Raw genomic sequence first — 22,883 nt, forward strand, 5'->3', positions numbered from 1 at the left:
TCTTCTTTTGTGTACAAATTTGAACTGCCCGGACCTGCAATACCTTCTTGACATCTGTTCTATTAATTGGTTAGCGGTGAGTGTACAAAAATGACAGGACAAAAGAAACAGGGTGATGGGTACCGTGTCACAAGATTCAATTAATAAAAGAGAAAAATATTTAGGGCTGTGGTTGGAAAGTCAGCTGTCTATTGTGCAGGCAATGAGGCGATTACTAGCTTTTAGCCTGTATGCATGTTCTGTTAATGTACCTGATTAAAATGCGCATCCGATTCAGGAAGACAGCATGTATATCTTGTCAATCCTCAGGAAGGATGGATGGATAATGATGGCAGGTGAAGTGCAGCCTCACGTGACTCCCTCCTGGGAAAACAGTAAATAAATAATAAGCAAAAATAAACAAAAGAAAGTACAACTGGGTGGGAAAAAAGTTGCCTCGTTGGCAGGCATAGTATCACAATGTCATCTAAAGTGTGAGCTCACTGTGTTCGCGTCTGTGAATAATAATCTTCTGTTCCCTCCCCATATGTTCACAGCAAAATTTAATGTCAGTCTCAACACTTTTTCAAACACATACAGTATACTCAAATGTCAAAATATTGTTATATGAGGATGGGGTTGGCCTAGTTCTGATATAAACGTACTTCCTCAATTATGTTTTGGCAGACGTTTTTTATTGGGGTGGAGACAAACAAGGTGGAGCGAGAGAGACCAGAAGAGCAAACTTTGACTGTGTCCCAAAAACTCTTCAGCGAAGTTTGTGTGTGTGGATGTGTAGACCGAGCTTTACACCATCTGTGGGTCTGTCAAGCCAATTTTCCGCACCAGGACCAGTGGACCTTCACAACCAGTACATCTCTGCCAAGAAAAGAAAGACTTTAATGCCAAGAAAATCCCTTTCCTCTTTCAGCGTGCCATTCAGCCTCCATCTGCACTGACAGGGACTGGTGTGTTTAGACAGCTCCCTTCCATCTTTCATCATCTGTCCCTTATCTGCGCTTCAGCCTGTGATCCACCGAGAAGTGCCAATTAACAAATTAACACACAAACCTGAATTAAATGAATCATAAATCTCCCATTCTTCAATTCTGTGAGCCTTTATGTGATGGACAAGGTGAACAGACACAAAAGCAAGTTAAGTGACAAGGACGGATAAAGGGATAGTTCACCCAAACATAAAAAGACTGTCATCGTTTATTCACCCCCATATGTCATTCAGAGTCTCCAAAATATCTTCTTTTGTGTATGAATTTAAACTGCCTGGAGTCGGACCTGCAATACCTTCTCGACACCTGTTCTATTAATATGGTTAGCGGGTAAGTGTACAAAAATGACAGGTGAAAAAGGTAAAACAAAGGTACCGTGTCACAAGATTCAATTAATAAAAGAGAAAAATAGTTTTAAGTTAGCGCAAGAATAGTTAGGGCTGTGGTTGGAAACATACATCTTAAAATACAATTGTGAATCCGATTCCATGAATAGTCTTATGTCTTCCTGCCAAACAGTGCAATGCAAAACAGTCTTCTGCTGTACTGAACCACCTTTAGTTTCTGATGACTGAACAAATGCAGGATCCAGCACAAACATTTCTTTACAAAGGTCACCTTAAAGCCTGCTGAATTGATCAGAAAGCGAGAGAGAGAGAGAGAGAGAGAGAGAGAGAGAGAGAGAGAGAGAGAGAGAGAGAGAGAGAGAGAGAGAGAGAACAAATATGACTCCAGAGGAAAGACACTGCTGCAGTAACCCACTATTAAATAAAACCCTTCAGGTGTTAAAAACGGTGTTAAAACGCAACTAAACCTGGTTGACTACGAGGTCACTTTGGTGAAAATGCATTAGCTTAATAAAATATTCACCTTAATGCTATGTTTCAAAGGAAAGTACTAAAACAGGCGTTTGTTGTGTTGAACAATGAAGCCCGAGGTTAGGTACCACTTTGTATGTGCAGTTACACAGTGCTGGGCAGAGCCTGCTGGGACAGATTAGTCATGAACTGTCATGAAGGAAAACATGAGCCATAATGGCTGCACATCTGTCCAGTGTTTGTGGCAGCCATACAGGAGAAATGGATTTGCAGGAAACTGGAAGAACCAGGGTTGCCAGTTACATTTATGAGTCGACCCCGCTACATTTAAGTTTTAGTTCACCCCAAAATAAAAATCCTGTCATCATTTACTCACGCTCTTGTCATTCCAAACCTATATGACTTTATGTCTTCCGGAGAACACAAAAGAAGATATTTTGAAGAATGTTGTTGACTGGACCCCATTGACTTGCATTGGTTTTGTGTCCATACAATAGAAGTGAATGGGGGCCAGTGCTGTTCGGTTTCCAATAGGGATGCACCGAATGTTCGGCCACCGAATATATTCGGCCGAAAATAGCAAAAAACGCATGTTCGGTATTCGGCCGAATATGTGAAATGGCCGAATAAATTTTACCGAACATGACTCGAGAAACGATCAACTAGCAACCAGCGCAGAGAGAGAGAGAGACGTGCGCTTTATTAATGCCGCAAACATTTTGGCAGTGTGTGTGTGGAGCATTTTAAGGTGTCAGAGAAAGACACAGCACGGGACTTGCCGCACGGAAGTAAATTTCCTAATGAAAGCGTCTTTACCGGTCGGTAACTTGTGTACTTCAGACGGAAGCGGGCTGTCTGACAGTAGCCCCGCCGCTCGCGACATCCTTTGACATCATACAGTGGTCGCGCGCACACAGTTCCCTGTACTAAACAACTTGTCAAAGTATGTTCGGTGCATCCCGGCCACGAGTGCACCAGAGAACAGTCAGCTTCTGTGGGCGGAGTTTGGAGGAGAGACGTGAACTGAAATGGTTGTCAGTCAGCATCAGTCAGAATTGCTTGCGTTCGATGTTTTTTTTTCTTCTTAAAATCACTTTGCAACGTAGCCTATAATAATCCAACAGTTTTAGTTTATTCGCATTTTTAGTTTATAGGCCTAATGTGGAATGACACTTTTTAATGAACTGTTTTGTTGTAGGGGTACAGAGTAACTTACATTACATTCTTTTACCAGTCAGTTATAGGCCTAATTAATATAGGCTATTAAATGTTTTGTTTTAATGTATTTTGTTTTGCTCAATTTTATATTAAGTTGTATTGTATTTTATTGAAAAGCAAGACAAATTTTTAAAAGCAAATTTTGACTATTCAGTTTGTGCAATAGTGAAAAAATAGCTTAATAAATAGAAGAAATGCAAAAACCATATTCGGTGTTCGGTATTATTCGGCCTTCGGCCAAGTGTTTCACATCATGTTCGGCTTCGGCTTCGGCCAAGAATGTTAGATTCGGTGCATCCCTAGTTTTCCAACTTTCTTCAAAATATCTTATTTTGTGTTATAAAGTCATAAAGGTTTGAAATGACAAGAGAGTGAGTAAATGATGAGAGAATTTTCATTTTGGGGTGAACTATCAATTTAAAGCCTACTGGCGGCGCCGGCTGGTGTTTTGTGGTTCTTCTTTTGTTTCATCTTTACCTATGAATATAATTCCTATGTGTAGAGCAACGTGAAATAAGTCAAAAGCAATAATTTAGATGTTTTCATTCAAAGAAAATTAGTGAATTTTCGAAACATACAGCTGGAAAATGTTACAAATTGCGCATATTTTAGTGTTAATGATGTAACAAATTCTCAGCTCTGTTTAAATAACATAATGTCGATTCTGGGGTTGGACCGGAGAACAAATTCTTATTCAGAACAAATTAAAATGTTTAATAATTTTAAGTATTTATTAAGAACAATTATTTTTTAAGCGCTAAAAGGATCATTAATAGAATCGCTATAGGGAACCGGAATAGTACAATGAAACCATAACTATAAGCAGAATAATTAAATTCCTTGCAGTTCCTGTAGCTGCTCGTTTTAGTAATAGACAGTATCCATTTTTAATTCATATTTCACAATGCTTCCACGCACATGTGTTCTACAAAGACATATGACGGAATTATGTAATAATCCAGCAGTCCATCTTTAGACAGAACTTCCATCGCTGAATTCACTTCAATCCATTATTCATTTGCTATGACTTATTAATGTTTCTTCGAAGAGAAACACAGAGAGAAATCAACACATCCTGAAGAGATCATAGGATAGAGACAATTTCTGAAAAACCATGAGGCAAATCACATTGATTAAATAATTCTTACTATACAGACACCTGCAAAAAAGGTTCTGTATGAGTGATGAGGGCTTAGTGGTACAATAATCTGGACTGGCAGCCAAATGGTTAAGGGTTCAGTCCATGGGGTGCTGATTCTGAAGTGGAGACCAACAGATATTTTTTTCAATCTTATATTTTTAAGGGGCAAAAAGTAATGTTTGTTTATGTGTGGCTAGTCAGGTCAACTGATGCATGAGGGATACAAAATCGGAAACACTTAAAAAATCAGACATATTAACACCGCCTTTACGTATTTATACCCCTAAACATGATGCTGAACAAAACAAACTGTTATTGGTTGCTTTACATGGCAGTCAGACGGACTTTGGTGGTCTTTGGCCAATGAAAACTGTTATGATGTTCAGACTAAGGTTGCACTGTGTACCGGTGCTACGTTAGCATCGCGATGCTAAAGCTTCAAAATACCCGCGATGCCTCTCTATTTTTTTGAAACGGTAGTATCGTAGTACCTTAGTTAATGTTGCATATGCGCATTAATATTTATTTGAACACTTACATCTGCCTTTTTGCGGTGTTTATCTCCAAAATGAATGTGTGTTTTGAATGTGTCGGGCGAGTTAATGATTCAAATTGGCGATTTGAACGAGTTGGTTAAACGATTCACTAACTCAGTGGAAAATTGACGCCACCTACTGGCCGTTTTAGTAAGCCTAATATTTCCTTTTATGAAGACTGCTGTATCAATTAAACTTGTCCAACATTTGACTTAGTTCCTACGTGAAAAATTATCTAGTGTACTTTAGTATTTACTACAGTAAACTACTAAAACTCATAGATACTAGTATTTTTTAGTCTTATCATAGTAAATATTTAAGTATACTGCAGTATAGTATTTACAAATGACTAAATGTAAATGTATTTGCTACAATTCATCCAAGTACTACAGTTAATACAACAACATATTATAGTGCAAAGTATAATACAGTTTACTATAGTAAATACAAACTGTTTAATCTAAATCTGTGTTTTTTGTATAGATTTGAATTATATGGCACAGCATCGTGATACTACTTGGTATCGAGATACTTCAGCTGGTATAGTATCGTAAGACATGTTTATGGTACCGTGACAACCCTAGTTCAGACCTTCTACCACGAGTTTGAAAGTCTGGCTAGGCTACATAAGACTGTTTAGCAGGCTGACAGTGATCTTAAACTTTATACTGACATCTACTGGCAGGGAGGCCAGTAGAATATTTCACACAAATATTTTCAGTTACCAATGGCCAATGCCAATGCAGAAAACAAATAAGAAAGCTGCAGTATAACTAACTACTGTACAAATGAACCACTCGATGCATGAATACCCACATCTTTGCATGTGACATGGCAAAATAACATCCAACCTGTGGGATGAGCTATATTTCTATCTTTAAGTATGTGTGTGCCTGTGCTTTCGTGCATAAACATGCCCTATTTTGTTTATCTTTGCACAATCTGGGTGACAACCCCTGGGGAGAATCATTATCACTTAATTGAGAGTCGGGAAAGAACAGAAAATAATTTCAAGGACATGTTTCACAGTTTTCCTTTCATGTTGTGCCTCAGCTTTCGCTGTGCTGTGTTTAGTGCTGGGTCATAGTCATTCCCTAATTAAAAATACAAGAAAATGGAACTGGAAACCTGGCATGTTGTGGGTGTACATTACCTGTGATTAGTTATAAAATCTCTTTTTCACCGCATGTCAATTAAATCCTGTCATAACATACATTTATTTGTTTATTTTATGATATGGTCTATTTGTCACACAAAGGTGTTTCAGGTGTTTGTTTGTTTGTTTTTTAAACAGAAATTAACATTCCCTGGTGGTTCTTTTTGCAACCAGAAAATAACGTTCTCTGATGTTTATTTATTGGTTCTTTTTGCAACCAGAAAATAACGTTCCCTGATGGTTATTTATTGGTTATTTTTTGCAACCAGAATATAACGTTGGTTATTTTTTACAACCAGAAAAAAACTGAAAGTAACATTCCCAGATGGTTATTTTTTGCAGAAAGTTAGTGTATTTAAAAAAATAAAACATCTTATTTCAAGTTATTTTTTGCAAGCATGTTTGATAGTGAAAAATATGACTTTTCATATATTGAAACTAATAATCTAGAGTTTACACATTCTCTAATGGTAAAATTTGTCAAAACTGGTAAACGTCAGTGACTAACATGTGCAATACAGAAATTAAATAACACGTGTTATACTGACCAAATTAAAGTAATAAATGTGCCCTTTAATGGCTGAAAATAGTAAACTAGTTAAGCTAAATGAAACTACAATTATAAATCCACCTGTTTGTAGGAAACCAGAAATGGTTGCCAGGAACAGTAAGAGTTTATTATTATTTTGACTCATGACACAAACAATTATCTGGCTGAAGAATTGTTTTGAACCACAGAATGAAATTTTGCAACACTGTTTCATAACAAAGACTTTGTTTTATGTTACTTATTGGTGAGACGGGCTTTTTAAATGATTAAAACTGAAATTAGATTTGACTGCTTGTTTCCTATAAGAAATCAAATGCATGTAAACTGTGTAAAATTGCATTTTAATGCTGACGTATAAAATTAACCACCGTTTAACTTGTTTTTTATTTTATTTGCAGTAAAAGAGTAACCTCAGATTTAGTAATTGTCTCTCACCATAATAAGCACAGTTTAACCATGATTTCAGTAGTGAATCTATGGCAATACAATAGCAAATCCGCCAAAACAGTTAACTTACTACACATTTACTCTAAAAGAAGGGATGCATGTTCACGTTTGCTTAAAGCTGTCGCGATGCGATATGAGTTCTTCACCTGACATCACGCACGATGTAAACAGGCTCACGATAATTGATTACATAATAAGATAATATATTTTTTATAGTAACTGTTATATACTTTCTGTCACAACTCTCAGAACTCGCAGGCCAGTTTGATCCCCGTGCTTTCCTGTTAAACGAGTCCGCACTTAAACACAGCTTTTATGGGCTGATTCATTTCCCTTTAACCGCATTACAGTTTGCGAGCTGACAGTTCTGCTCCACTTCTCATGCTACAACTACACGGGCTTCAGCTGCCGACCAAAATAACCTCGCATTACAGCGCGTGCTCTTACCTGTTGGTTTGATAGTTGGCGTTATTCTTATTTCAGGTGATTTATGCTCATTCTGTAGCTGAACAGGGCAGATGTCTGTAGACTGTGATTATAAAGCGCGTGATTCACTTTTTTTGCGAAAAGAAAGGCGTGGAATTAAGACATCAATGTTTGGTTTTTGGAGTCTTAACAAGTCCAGTACAGCAAAAAAGTTTCACAGAGTTTTTCCTGCAACATGAATGACCTGCGATAAAGCACCTGCACTTTTTTCATGACTTTTAGAAATGTAAAAACACTTTAAACACACTTTATCTATATAACGTAACAACTTTGCTGCACCAGTCTTATGTCTGCCTGCTTCCCACATTTTTTTCACAATAAAAGCGTGAATCTGGCAACATTAATAGTGACTTCTGTGAACTTTCTCCCTCTATAATAAACTCAAATCCTGCACTTCGCGTGACGTTTCACTCACAATAAATGCTGCTGTCGAGATCAAACACCACGAGACTTTTGTCAGGAAAAAACAAAGTGATGTGAAAGTGGTGGGAAAATTATGATTGCTCGCGAACCTGCTTATGGTAAATATGGCCCTTATCGTTTCACGTAACGTAGTATGACAGTATGTGTCAGTATGACACATGTCAGTCATAATTTCAGCAAGTGATATATGTTTTACACAGGATGTACACAATGTTACACAAGCAAAAAGCATAATCTACAGGAAAATACAAGTAATACCAATATTATGATATATAATAATAATATAACATAAAATAGCTGGAATTATGTAATAATGTTATTTTATATGCACATCCGCTAGGCTATAGAAGTTATATGGCCTACCAATACAGTGTTCATGTCATATCTGGCTGTATTTAAACTATTAACAATTAAATCAAGATCAACATCCGACCTCCCAAAACTAAAAACACTGTTTGTAATGTGTTCGGTTTATATGAAACAGTTTTTAACAGTGACGTACAGTAGCCGTGTGCTCACAGGGAGTGAGCACTGCAGCAGCCTGCTTAAGCCCACTGGATGATGCTGATAAGGTGCTTGGCGCTGAGAGCACTTCACATCCCACTGTGGGTCCTGATGAGAACCTTCGTCATCTCCTGTACCTGCTAAAACCTGTTTTATTGGCAGCAGGAAAGTCCTTCAGGTTCAAATCAGAAAAATTTACACTGTCACATATTTACATATATAGAGCTTTCCTTTTTTCTTTCTAAATGACACAAACCAGGAAGACAGGCAGGAAGTTAAAAGGGAGGAGAGATGCCTAAAACGTAGGGTAAACGTTTAGAATTGTTTTAAATTTGAAGTAAAACCAGATAAGCCAAAGGGTGTGATGTCATATGAGACTGTGCAAGATTTAAGTGTATATATTCAGCTAGTTTAGAGGTTGGGAGACTTACACCGGAGTTTCTATCACACTGTCCTGTACTATGACAAGAGCAGGTGCCATCGAACTCAGCATCCTCGTCTTCCTCATCTTCATCCAGCGGTGGAGTGAGCAGTTGGTTGCAATTCGCTAGATGCCGCTATATTTCATACACTGGACCTTCGAGGGACAAGAAGTTCTCAAATAAAAAGGTGGCACAATTTATAAAAAAGCATAACAAGAGGTTATAGCTTAGATGATAGGATGATTGTGTGATTAAAATCTAATGGTAAATGTATCTTTCTTTTTTAGAAGCACAGATTCACTTTCTCTGCGAAGCCGTTGATCCTTGTACACCTGAAGATGTTTTGGTTGATGTACACATGTGTGGCAAAGCTAATCCTCCATGTACAACAGAAATGAGAAATTCCAGCTGTCAGGAAAGACCTCCAGGCTGGTATCTGTGTAAAACTGAGATGGACGGTCATATTCTCCACAATAACGCCTAAGTATCACGTGAGCTGTGTGGGGGGGTGTGTACAGGTTTATCTATTACTGTAGTAACAACCCACTCGATGGAAATTGAATATTAAACATACTAAACACTGCATATTTGAAAATTTATTCACGCGAAACGGTTCCTGTGAGGGTTAAGGGATGAAATGTACAGTACAGTAAAAAGTCATTATGTCTTTAAACTGTGATCATGCATTCCTCCTTTGTGTATATATGCTGTACATTTTTTGTCCTGAATGCACAAGCAGGAGAACATGTGATGGTGGTGCTAACACTAAAGGCAGACAATCACTCAGAATGGAACATTACTTTGTTTATTAACCACACTGACCTGTACACTGGACCTCAGAACCCCCAGAGATTTTTCTACTGCTACCTCCCTCCAAACAGAAGCAAATGTCCTGATATGAACACAAAAGAAACAGTCCTGCGAGAACGGTCGTCTCCACTTTAAAAACCACTACTTCTGCAAAACCAGTCACCTCTTCAGTCAAAAAAGAAATGAGTTCACTCAAAAGCTAAACTGCCAGTTGCCCAGCAGCGGATACCTCTTTCACTACCCGGAAAACAATCTCTTTCACTACCCGGAAAACAATCAGACAGCAAGATCTGCTGCATTTCCAAGGACACCGGTGAGAACCCGTAAGGATCCTCTTGAAACTTCTGTTTTTTATCTCTCCATCTTCTCATGACGTACAATGAATATCTAATGAGCTTCACCATACTTTTCAAGGTCAACTAACAAATAGATGGTGCAAGTGTGATGCATGATGTGTTCTAACATCATAGTTTGGCTTCAAGAAACAGTTTCTTTTCACATTCAGAAAAATTTACAGGAAAAACAGGAAACAATGTCATTTTACGGGATTTTTTTTTTTTTATTGTATATTTCTGGCGCCCAGCTTTTTGAAATACGGTCAAAACTAACAAATAGATGGTGCAAGTGTGATGCATGATGTGTTCTAACATCATAGTTTGGCTTCAGGAACCAGTTTCTTTTTACGTACACTGTAAAAAATAAATTTGCAGAATTTTACTGTTATATTTACAGATTTTTCATGTATTTTTGAAATACGATCAAAACCCGTCAAATTACAGAAAAATGTACAGGAAAAACAGGAAACCATATCTTTTTACGGAATTTTTTTTATTTTTACTGTATATTTCTGGCGCCTCAGGTGCTGAAAAATTTCCGGGTTTTTTAATGGGATTTTTGGTTAACAATACAGTCAAAACTGTCAAATTACAGAAATACTGCAAATTTACAAGATAGACAAAACCATGTAATTTACAGGAAAAAAAGATATATTTTATGGAATCACCCCAGCTGCCAGAAATTTGTATTTTTTATAAATAAGCCAGTGTTGTATTTCTCTGTCAGCGCTGCACTTTTAACATTTCCCAAAAAATATTGAATTTTTCGTTTCAGGACAAAGGTACAGACAGCAGATATGTGATGTGAGATTTTAACATCTTGTTTGTAAAACAATGACAAGTAGGATGGAGGCTTCTGAAAAATGTTCTAAAAGGGAAGCTTATGTAAACCTGAAACACATCCCAATATTTTATTAAAAAACAGATATGAGAAACATTTTTCCTCTCTCTTTATGAAAAAATTGAAATGTATTACTTTTTGGGGGGGTGGTTGGAGGGGCTGCACCATGCATTATTAAATTCTGTAGACAAAGCAATAATCCTGAACATTATTACAAATTCTGGTATAGGTTTGTCATGAGAAAATCTTCTGCCCAGCATTCTGCTACTTACTCGTCCGCCTTCCGTCCTCATAAATTTCCTCTGAAGGAGAGTTGAGACTGTCTTTTATCCTGTCTATTGATTCAGCCATGGAAGGAGAAAGCAGGTCCTTGTAATTCAACCTAACCTTTGATAAATATATTATAGCAATACATCAACTCAGTCTGCTCAGACTTATCCAAAACCACAAATCCTGTCAGACAGGGTCATTTCAGTTATTGTAAGTATAAAATGAACTAGCCGCTTTTAAAAACAATTGAATAGTGTACAATTTTATTTAACATTGTAATTTTTTATGGTGTATTTTATATATCATTGAAAATTATATTTATAGTCTGTTATATTTTGTCTCTCTATTAATTTCTCCTGTTGGTCTTAGAAAGCTGGTGGTCTGTGACCACCGGTGCATCATTCTGTTTCTGACTCTGTGCCCCTAACAAGTGCTGGCTGCCTAGTCAAGAACAGGCTTGTTTACCATAGTGAGTAAAATAAACCTTTTATTGTAAATAAAGGCCCTTGAAGCGAACAAAAAGTGATTTTAAATTTGTAATCCATAAATATTGTTACTGAGAATGCATCAAACATTGCTTGAATTCATCATTATTTCTCTCATTGTGGCCTTTTTTTAGGAAAGTCTCATTTGTTGACGGTTTCAGCCAGGGACTATCAGCTCAAAGAGCTCAGCGAGCAAAGAGGAAATTGTGAGTGACACTAACAAGTTTAGTTCTGTTCTCGTGCTGATGTCTTTACTTTCTCTTGACTTTAAGTGACGAGAAGCGCACCTGATGCCTTTGTCACAGTATGCAGTGTGGATGGTAAGCAAATGTATATGTGATCGCTTTTTTAAGACAATTGTTTTTTTAAGACAATTGTTTTTCTTTTTGTGTAAAGTTACAGTATTATGCCACAGAAACGTATTTTAGTCATACATTTTGAATAAAAGTGTCAGCCACATGCACAAATGTATACAAAAAAGCACTGTGCTGATACCATGTTACATTTATTCTCATCCTGTGTTTGATTTTTGTCTTGTTTTAGAATTGTCGCATAGCTATGAGATCACAGGTAATAATAATAGACAACATTCTTATTAAAAACACATCATTGCCAAATTGTAACCTTTGGTGAATAAAAACACATCTTACACAACTGAATAATGATAGTAAAAATCCAAGTTTAAATGAAAGCTATAAGCTAAAGATGATCTATGTGCATGTGTGTATCTGTTTCCAGAGAATTCATTAGATGAAGATGGTGATGATGGTGAGGAAGAGGAGAATCCGAACACAAAGCAAGGTAAATAGCTCCAGGGTGTGTGTTTTGGCTTTGCAAAAATAAAAATAAATAATAAGAATGAACAAGATTTTCACTTCACAATAATTAATTAGTTTGGATAATATAGCCTCTGGGTTTAAAAGCCAAAAACACCCAAGCATGGAGGGTCTTATGTGTTTGGAATATTAAACACAGCATTTGTAAGCTTTAAACATGCTGTGAAGTGAAAAGAAGATTATGACTTTAAAAAGATGCCCACATTGATTTCTTGATTCGACGGTTGATGCGAGTCTGATGATGGTAGATTCTTAATATTTTGCAGCAGGGCTGGTTCCTATCTAGTGTAACCTGGATTAGAATGTTGCAAACTATGCCACATTGATGATGACACAAGCTAAAGTTTTCATCTTTGATGGAAACCAATTGAACCAATTCATGTTGCCATGGCTGTTGTGTATTGTCTTAATAATACTGTTCTCATCACAGACTTTATAGAATCACAGGGACACTGACAAACATAAGGGATTGTTCTCCTAAAAATGAAAATTTACCCTCGTGAAATTTTAAAAATGTATTTTTTTCTGTGGAATACAAGAGGAAAAATCTTTAAGGGAATTGATGCTGCTTTCCATACCATGACAGTGCACACATGTTATATATACAGTATATACATTTTTTCTTTTAATATTGCATATTTTTGTTTACATTATCAATGATTATACGATGATCGACTATTGCTTACATTGTAAAAAAATCCAGTATAATAACTGTAATTTTACGGCAGCTATTGGTCACCAGAAAAATGCAGTAAAATCATTTTATTGGTAAAGTAAAACTTTTTATATCCGACTTGTAAATTGTTAGTTTATTTCTGTAATTTTTTATTTCTGTGACTAAAATCATTTAAATGCTGTAAAATACAACAGGAAAATTCCATAACATTACAGTTTTTTTGTGTGAAACATAAAATTTACCAAATATTAAATGGCTACAGTTAAAGTGATGACCGTATCATTTCAAACCTGTACGACTTTTCTCTGCAGAACACAAAAGAAGATATTTTGAAAAATGTTGTTAAAAGGCCCCCCATTCACTTGCATTGATTTTGTGTCTATACAATAGAAGTGAATGGTACCAACTTTCTTCAAAATATCTTCTTTTGTGTTCTGCAGTAGAAAGTCATCAAGGTTTTAAACGACAAGAGGGTGAGTAATGATGACAGCTTTTTCATTTTTGGATGAACTATCACTTTAATACATTGAATGTTTGTATCAGATAAGCATTTTGTCTTTTTTGTTTTGTTTTCTATTCGTCTTTTTATTTTATTATTTATGTAATATTTATCTCTAAATTGTAAACAAAATGTTAATATGGGGTTACAATGAATTGTATATTAACATTTATTGTATATTTATATTGAAAGTCCCCAATATAAATATTTAGTTTGATCTCCAGACTCAGGAGTCCTGAGGTTGACAGGCAATACGCAGTTGCTTTATTTTTATAATGTTCCAGGTCCTTTTTTGTACTCTGTTCACGGAAAGTGCTTCCTGCATCTCACGCCCTTCATTTGTTTTTGTTTTCCATTTCCAGCTCACCTGCATCGCCGTAGCAATCCGTCTTGCTCATGTCATGAAACAGATGGAGAGCATTAACCCTTCAACACAGAGAGAAACTTTACAAAAAGAGAAATTTATTACTGCATGAATTTGCTAATGCAACTTACAACAACATCGTGTTAATATACAAGGTCACAATCGTTCTATACTCATACACAAAACCTTATATACACCACCGATCTTCAGTTCTTCAGTAATGAGACATTTCCGTTTTATTTTGACTTCATGATGTGTAAGACACCTTTTAGATACAGAAAAAACACATTTGCATATAACGACATCTGGCAAAGGACGTGTTATCAGATCACATCAAGTAAATTGAATTTCACACGCAGATAAAAGCTTAATTTAGTGGCTAATTTTGGAATCCATCTAAAAAACTGTAGTGTGTGTATATCTCTAAAAGCCATTTAGCAAGCAGTATGGCTACACTAATGTGAATTTCTAATTATACGACACCATTCTAATGCTTGCGGGTAAGATTTACTCTCATAAAGCACTTTTCACCTTGAAAAACAATATACCGCCTGAATGCTTACAAATCACAGAGAGTCAAACAATGATGACGGATGGTGTCAAACAGGACGATTTACTATTTTAATAACTAAAGAGATTTAATGATATGGATAAATTGTTAAGCGTGTTTTCACTACATGTATGTACTTTAGTTGAAAGATCCTAAAAAACATTACAATTATATTTTCAACTGTCATGCTGTTTTCTGTCAAATGTGTCCAATGTAAACTAAAATGTAAATCTTCATTAAAAATATAAATAAATGAATGACAAACACACATCACTGAGCACTTTTGGTCTTTTTAATACTTCATATTATTAATATGACATATTATGTTCCTTGTTCATTTTATTCCAAATAAACCCGATAATGATATCAAAAGTGACTTCATTTAGAATCGTGACAGTTAAACGTCCAGATCTGATGCGACAACACAAGAGGCGATTAATAAATCTTCATTTTTTTGTAAGGTAACTTAAAAAAATAACGGATGTGTCGAGAGAAATATCAGACAAGCAGCATCCTAAAAAAGTTAGGAGTTTCAATCTCTAAATTATCTTTATATAAGAGTCTATAAATAGACTAGAATTGCACTTTTTGGTTTAAGCTCTCATACCGAAGCAGTACAGTACACACACATACAAACACACACGGACACGTACAGAACGAGGACACTATTCTGTGGTTGTTGGTTCTGGGTTTGGCCTGACAGTGGTTCTGCTGGTCTGGATGTGTGACACCTGGAGAATAGGCAACAGCAGCTGGAAAGCGTTGTGGATGTAGCCAGCGCTATTAGAGCCCTGGGAAAATAAATCGTGCGCACAATGCATTGATGAAGGGTCATCATTACCATAACAATAACCGTTATCATTATCATCACATCTGTCATGACCGTCCCTCATTAGTAAGCAGCGCATGGTGGTGAACCTTCAGCATTAATGAATAATGAAAACTCAAGTATTACCTCCAGTGTCACGCTGTCCACCTGAGGATTTACTTCTTCTGCTTTTCTGTGACTCTACAATGAAGAGCAAAAGAAAAAATTAAGAATGTAAGTTTAAACTAGTATATTTATCGACGGTTTCAAAGCAACAACACAAACAAACGTTACCGTTCCATACGGTTTCTTTAAATGCATCAAAACTACAGCACCCAGTCAACAAATTGTTTATTTAATAAAATTAACATACATAAAAATTCAGCAAGTTGTTTATTTAATACAATTATGATGCAACAAAATAATAATACAAATGAATATTAACATAAATTAGATATAATATAAATAGTTATATTATAAGACACTAGCCAGAACCATAAACAAACACATACTGGAAGTTATCAGCAGTCCAGGCGCACAAGTCCGATGAAACAGTCTATAGAACAGCACAAATTGACCAGGATCTGGTCATTAATACTCACCCCTACAGCCAGGAGGGTGTCTGAGAATTTCCGAGCCAAGCAGCCGACCTCCTTACACATGGCACAGGTTAACCTGATCATACACAAGGATCACTAGCAGCTTACAAAAGGACTTGTCTAATAACATCTTCTGAAAATAGCTGAGGACTATAAGAGACTCACCCGACCAGAATTTTTGCTTGTTGGCAGGCTGGTTTCTCCAGGTCCTGACCGTGCAAAATGAGCTCTGCGACTTTGTGTAGCTGCTCTATACTACGAGCGGTCACCTCGGCAAGACTGCCAACCGATGACAGGTACACATTCTGCAAAAAATATGAACATACACATGAATATACTGTAGAATATAATATTTACAACACTGAAAATAGGGAAGATTAAAAAAACAAAATTGTAATATTCATTTTGAACTGTCATGAATATATTATAGAATCAAATGGTTTTTATTCGGATGTTTTTACACATTATGTTTCAAACAAAAGTTCAATTCCACCTCACCTCAACAGCATCTGACTTTCCATCCTTTAAATTTCTCTCCTCTTTCTCACTCTCCTTGCTCTCCACTTTCTCTCCCTCTTCTCCTTCCTCTTTCATCTCCTTTTCTGGAGCAGAGTTCTCCTCCTTTAATTCATCCGTAACATTCTTGACTTCACTCGACCGCTCTACCTCTCTCACCCAGTCATGAGCTTTAATACGCGCCTGCGGGGGAAAGCGCCCCATACAGTTGATTATTGAGCGTGTGTGTGTATATCAGTGTGTTTGTTTGTTGTTGGACAGCGTGAAGATAACATGCGAGTGCGTCTGTGTGGCTATACTTTGTTCAATTTGTCTGGAGTTGCAGCAACGTGCAGCTCAAAGAGTAGCTCGGTAAGAACGCTGACAAACTCCTCTCCGTCAGCAGCTGAAACACACACAACGCATCAATTTAATACTCGAGGGCTCAAATGAGGAAACTGAAATATTTATGCCGTTCTGTACGAATCACATCTGTGATGTCAAATTAATGTTTGTTCAATCATCTAGATTGTTACATTTTATGGTAGAGGGTTTATTTGAACTAGAATTCATCAGTATACTCCAAAACTAAGGTTTCAACATTAGATTACGAACAAGACCAATATAAATATTCATGCACTTGATTGTGGTCCAGATTTGTTGACACTGGATTGTTCATTTGGATCAGGTTTGGTCGTATGCAGACTCACAGAGAGGAGTGGAACACTGAATTTGTGAATAAAGATCACCGTTTTCCTCTGAGCACGCATTGCCTTCCTCCTCTTCGTGAGCGATAAAAATCTCCTTAATCTCAATCAGCTCCTTTTTTAGAACCTGCAACTCTTCCCCTTCCAAAGAGGACAAGAAGGTCTGAACCTGAGACGAAGATATAAACACACTGAACACAACGAAAAACAGCAGGAAATATCATTTATATTGATAGGTCGAACAGAATTCTTCATTCTGATCAGTCAGATGCAGCGTTTGGATAGAAATCCAATTGTATAGTAGCCTTAAACTGTATAATTGACTCAAATAAATATTTTATGCTCATTTATTTTTTATTTAAGGAAGCCCGCTAGTAGGCTGGCTCGACTGGGGGGCAGATATACAGTATAATCATAGCTCATTGCATGCCTCATTTTTGCATTTTTCTGTGATTAAATTATTTAATAGATAATGCAAATAAATATATATATATATATATATATATATATATTTTAGGGCTGTCAAACGATTAATCGCATCCAGAATAAACGTTTTTGTTTGCATAATATATGTCTGTGTACTGTGCATATTCATTTTGTATTTATTAACACAAAAACATAAACATACATGTATATATATTTAGGAAATATTTAGATGTGTTTATTTATATTTACCAATAATTGAAATTATAAATAAACGTTTATAAAAAAGAATATTGGATATTTTTCTTAAATATATGCATGTATGTGTATGTGTTTATTACTTCAAAATAAATATGAACGCTACACAGACATATATTATGTAAACACAAACTTTTATTCTGGATGCGATTAATCGTTTGACAGCCCTATTTTAATTGTCAGCTGGATATTTTTGGAGGGTGCCCAGGAAAAATCTGGGGGGAATGCCTCCCTAGACCAGGCCCTGCATTTAGTAGCTGTACAATAAGTGGCATAATATTAAAAAAAACTGATGACTATTATTTTGCCATAATGGCCAGTTGACTGTACATTTTTCTTTGCTCTAAAAAAATTACTAAGAGAAGTGATTAAAGACATAGACAGAGATTCATTTTTGGTGACATCACTGTAGTTTCTGGTTTGATAACTTTGTATGTATCAATGTGTGAGTATGTGTGTCAGATACTAACCCTCCCCTCACTCTCATTGGAAAGGATCTCCAGCGCCTCTAGATGAGATAAGCCTTGGTAGTCATCAAACAAGATCCCATAGTGAGCGGTTGGTTCTGTGACCATCTGAGTGCTCAGTCTATCTCTCTCTTTTTCCTTTGCTTCTTTCAACATCTACAGTAAACAAACACAGAAACATAGATCAAAGATGGTACACTGTGACCCACGTCTACCTCAGCACTAAAGCCTGATCAGCACAAGACCCCAAGGCCTGGAACACATGCTATATATTACAATATATCTTTTTAATAATTGCATTGTACTTTCCAGTATATTACCATATATACGTGTTTCATAGAAGGTCTAGATTAATAAGGACTATTAGGTGGACTATTAAATTTAATCATGGTGTGAATTGAAATATGATTTTATGAAATGGTTACCTGCGAGAGAGAAGCAGTTCTCTGAATCAGTATTTTGGTCTTTTTAAAGCCTGGGTCACTCTCTGCCAAGACATTCATGGTCTTCTTGCCAATAAACTCTAGAGCATCAAGACCTCCTGTTATTACAGATTTACCCTATAGGAAGGATAATGAAACGAAGACATGCATGAATCATTTTGTACACATCCAACAGCTTTTCACAAGGTGACATAGGATGATGCTTTAGTGTAGTATTAACCCCTGTAGTGGTTATTGTGGAACTATGCCTTCAAAACCCATAGATACACAAGTAATAGCTTTCTGTCAACTGCAGTGACCTCTATGTGTGAAAGGGTTAACAGAGCGGTTTAAAGATGTGCAGACTCACAGTGTTCTGAACTGCACTGGTGATGGTCGACAGCACTCCTCTGTGCATCTCCTCCGGATGATCATGTTGTGCCGTCAGCATCTCGGGACGCTCATGGGTCTCCTCTGCCTCCTCACACGATGACGTCTGACGCATTCGGAAAGTCACACCTGCTTTCTCTTTCACTGAGCTTAACCCCTGACCTGAGAACAGTCAAAGATAGAAAAACAGAAGTGCACACTTGAGAGATGCCTTTATACGGCAAGGTGTGCAAAAATGAGATATTCTGACACAAGGGACTATCTAATAATACCAGTGATCCAAGAATCAGACACAGGTGTAAGATGTAAATTAAATGATGCGATATATGGAGTGGACAGAACAAAAGACTGTTTGGGTATTTCTGACTTACTATACGATCAAAGCATGTGCATGATTTATGTTGTCTCACGCACCTCTCAAGCTATATATCATGGCAAGCTGATGCTTGCGTCATTGAGATATATAAATACTGTAGGTAGGCTACTAACTCTCTAAACAATTGGACCTGTAATATGCGCAGAATAACAAAAAGCCAGACCTATAGATCAACTGAACGTGTGCAGCATTAACCTGCGTAGTAGTAGCCTGCATAACAGATTTAGAATCACTGAATGTGTCCCAAAGCCACTAGGGAAAAGATCCGATTTGAACTGTTTTGGCTGTTTTCATGCACGCAACAATATCCAATTTTTGCTCAATATCAAAAACAGTGCAAATGCAGCCCAGTGTCTATCTAATTTCAGACCCAATTCAAGTCAAAGATCACTGGACTGATAAACTGAAATGAACTGCTAAGAATGAATACTTGTCTACACTGTAACAAGTCATTTTAACGGAATAATAATGTAAAAATGCTACAGTAAAAACCTGTTATTTAGTTAACTGTAAAAAAAAACGTATACACTGAAAATTTGTAGAATATTTTAAGTCCCTGTGAACCGGAAGTTGCGATCGTTTTTACTTCCGTTTTCTGACGCATTTCTGAGAGAAACGGAATTCGCTAGTTGCACAAGATGGCGCCAGTGAGGTTTTGGGACGCCAGAGTCGGCAGAATCATTTCCGGTCGTATAACACCGTATGGGAAAAGGAGGATTTTTGGCCGGCAAATGTGGGGGTTTTTTTAGATAAAAAAGAAGAAAGTAATATATAAGAGATATGACAGATCCTCTTTACATTGCTGAGTACTTTGTTATGCCAAAACAACTCGATAGTGTTATTCGACCGGAAATTATTCTGCCGACTCGTTGCAAAACGCTCACCAGCGCTATCTTGTGCAACCAGCCCATAGACCTATTTCACAGCGTAACGTGTACAAACCGGAAGTAGGGTAAACACTTGTCCGGCCAATGCTCTAGCTCCATTCACTACACAGAACATTTGCAGAGACCAGAAGAAGTTAGGCATGTAGCACTACCTTCATGCTTTATGCTGATTTGTCTATATAAGATCTTGATAATAAATAAATCGCATGTAATGTTTGTTTTCCCTATTTTTACATCTCCCAGTAAACCATGAATAAATCGGACAACATATGCTACTTTTGTAAATAAAATGAATGCCTGTGAGAAAACAAGCTGAATGAATGAATGAATGGCTATGGCAGCAGTGCGGCCGGAAAAAGTTTTTCCCTACTTCTGGCCTCTGTCGCCATTTTGTGAAATAGGCAAATTGCGAATGAAAAAATTGTGGGCGTGGCTTGTGTTTTTCACTGCGAATTGACTGGATGTGTAAAAACAGCAGTTACATTTTGAAATGCAACTGGTAGCAAATTGACAGTTGAAGGGGAGGAGTTAATGGATGCTCCGCCAAAGTCATCTAACTTACGTCATGGATGGTCACTAGAGGGCAGAAGTGCAATTTGAGATTTTAACTGAAGATTATGAGGGCACATATATTTTAAAAAGAGAATGACTCACACTGATAAGCTATTTACAATAAATGCTGCAATACTTCAAAAAATAGGAATTTTAATTTCACTGGCACTTTAACAATACATATCATTTTTTTGTAAAATGTTGTAAAAATTGTCTGGTTGTATGGTTTTTGAAAGTAAGAATCATGACTTATCCTATATTTTAGCATCAAAATCTTTAGAGTGTAAGATTATACATTTATTTTAACAGTATTGTCACAATTTTTTATAGTTTAAAATACAAGTTATGGTAAACATACGGGAAAGAACAGTAAATGGACTTTCCCGTAATTCCCTGTGTGACTCTTCACATTTCAGCTTAATAATGATATTTCAGCTTAATAATATTTTTTCGTATTATTTTGGTTAACAGGTTAACATTCTATGTTATTTAATTATTGTCAAAACCATTATTTTCATGTCACATGTGTTACCCTCACAGTCATTTGTTCGGGTTCATCACACTGTTCACCATCCCTACGCAAGTATTAGCAACAATCTGGAAAGGCCGCTTGCGATGAATTTTGATTTATCATGTGGCCGTACATTTTACCACCTGTTTTATGGTAAGGGTACATTATCACGTACAAAGCAGATTTGGGCCTACATTACGTAAGTTAATGAAATACACAGCTAAGAAAATATAAGACTAACTACAAAGCCTTTAACATGTTTTCTTGACAGTTTTTTACTGTAATATCTACAGATTTTTCATAGTGTATGGTTCTTTAAAATAATTATTTTATAGAAACAGATACCGATTAAAAGAGAGAGAAAGTCGCTTAATTTTCTAACAGGGTGGATCAACTGTGAGGTTTACTATGGCAACCAATCGGTAGAGTCAGGTTGCTATGGTGACTTACCCACAGTGGATGTGGCAGTGGTCAGAAGTGACTTCCCCCACGAGCCCCAACTACCCCAACCTTTAGATTTAGACTCATCCTGAGGCTGATAACACACCCAAAAACACACAAAATCAGATTAGTGTTACCATTAGGCCGCCTTATCATTTATACATTATGCAACATGCCACAAGCTATCACGACAAAACCCAGCTCATAACCATTAACTCCACCTCTGTTCCTTGAGCTTCTTCCTGTGTAACATCCGGATCCAAACTCACTGAATCCACACATTCAGAGACCAGACCCTCAGGTTTATCCTCTGATGGGTGTAACTGCTTCTCTTCAACATCTCTGGCTGTAGTACCGTGTTCTTCTACAGCCTCATTGGTTGGATCAGAGGCTGATGTGTCCAGTGAGAGCTGTGATAAAGATGGGAGCTCATCTGTGGTCACTGGAGCAATGGGGGCAGATTCATCAGTGGTCGTCTGGTGGAGGGAGGGAGGTTGTGTAGTGAGGTCTTCTGCTGGCTCATCGTGCGACATGGTGCTCTGATAAAAAAAAAGTAGATAAATAAACAATGTTTATTGATGTCCTGCATAATCAGTTGGCCATGATGGACTCTGATTGGCTGTCAAAAAAAAAACTGCAGACTAAACACAGGGCCAACTGAGCTCTGACTACGGTTTGCAAAACAAGTGGCAATTGATCAATGACAGTCAAAAACAACAGAAAAATGGCTGTGCTCTACAGTCACATTGTAAAATATGATGCTTATAGACTCATTTCTCAAACATGCCGAAATAAATTGGCTTGTGGTTGCACATACAGAACATATCGGGTATGTTCTAGGAGACAGAATTCTTGTTCAACCTAAAAATCCTTTGTGAAGTGAATGTTTGATTTATAGATGTACACAATATAATTCCTTAAATAATGTCGAACTAATTCTAAATGCATTCAGTATATAAATACTTTATAGTTCTGCCAAAGGAACGCTTCTGAATTATGATCATGAGTTTGCATTCTTTTTTTTTTTTTTGACACAGGAATGTCAAGCTCTTTTTGTTTCCAGTCTTCCACTAGAGCAAAATTCAATAGTTTAGTACAATGAAGACCCTGTGATTTCTAACATCAGTGAATACACTATCCCTTGTACAGCGTTTATGAATAGAAAAGACATTCTCACACACACACGCACGCACG

General features: G+C 36.8%; 2 protein-coding genes across 3 annotated transcripts in view; both read right to left on the reverse strand.

The window, feature by feature from the left end:
• The window catches only part of klhl5 (kelch-like family member 5), a 53,453-nt gene extending 45,864 nt beyond the window's left edge, over positions 1-7,589 (reverse strand). Inside the window, exons 1-2 of the mRNA XM_057331167.1 lie at positions 7,300-7,589; positions 252-363 (exon numbers count right to left, since the gene is read on the reverse strand). Of these exons, the coding sequence (XP_057187150.1) occupies positions 252-268 (17 nt within the window). The 5' untranslated portion in view covers positions 269-363; positions 7,300-7,589. The remainder of the gene's footprint in view (positions 1-251; positions 364-7,299) is intronic.
• A 7,038-nt stretch (positions 7,590-14,627) lies between these two features.
• The window catches only part of fam114a1 (family with sequence similarity 114 member A1), an 8,994-nt gene continuing 738 nt past the window's right edge, over positions 14,628-22,883 (reverse strand). The window contains exons 2-13 of one of the 2 annotated variants that reach the window (XM_057331169.1): positions 21,911-22,228; positions 21,699-21,783; positions 18,903-19,084; positions 18,536-18,670; positions 18,114-18,266; positions 17,005-17,131; positions 16,576-16,661; positions 16,259-16,459; positions 15,926-16,065; positions 15,764-15,836; positions 15,309-15,362; positions 14,628-15,144 (exon numbers count right to left, since the gene is read on the reverse strand). In XM_057331169.1, the coding sequence (XP_057187152.1) occupies positions 15,019-15,144; positions 15,309-15,362; positions 15,764-15,836; positions 15,926-16,065; positions 16,259-16,459; positions 16,576-16,661; positions 17,005-17,131; positions 18,114-18,266; positions 18,536-18,670; positions 18,903-19,084; positions 21,699-21,783; positions 21,911-22,222 (1,674 nt within the window). In that variant the 5' untranslated portion in view covers positions 22,223-22,228 and the 3' untranslated portion in view covers positions 14,628-15,018. Of the gene's footprint in view, positions 15,145-15,308; positions 15,363-15,763; positions 15,837-15,925; positions 16,066-16,258; positions 16,460-16,575; positions 16,662-16,965; positions 17,132-18,113; positions 18,267-18,535; positions 18,671-18,902; positions 19,085-21,698; positions 21,784-21,910; positions 22,229-22,883 lie in introns of both variants that reach the window. The other variant, XM_057331168.1, reaches the window with a different exon arrangement.

This window comes from Triplophysa rosa, linkage group LG4 (assembly GCF_024868665.1).
Source record: "Triplophysa rosa linkage group LG4, Trosa_1v2, whole genome shotgun sequence".
In the NCBI taxonomy this organism is placed as follows: domain Eukaryota; kingdom Metazoa; phylum Chordata; class Actinopteri; order Cypriniformes; family Nemacheilidae; genus Triplophysa; species Triplophysa rosa.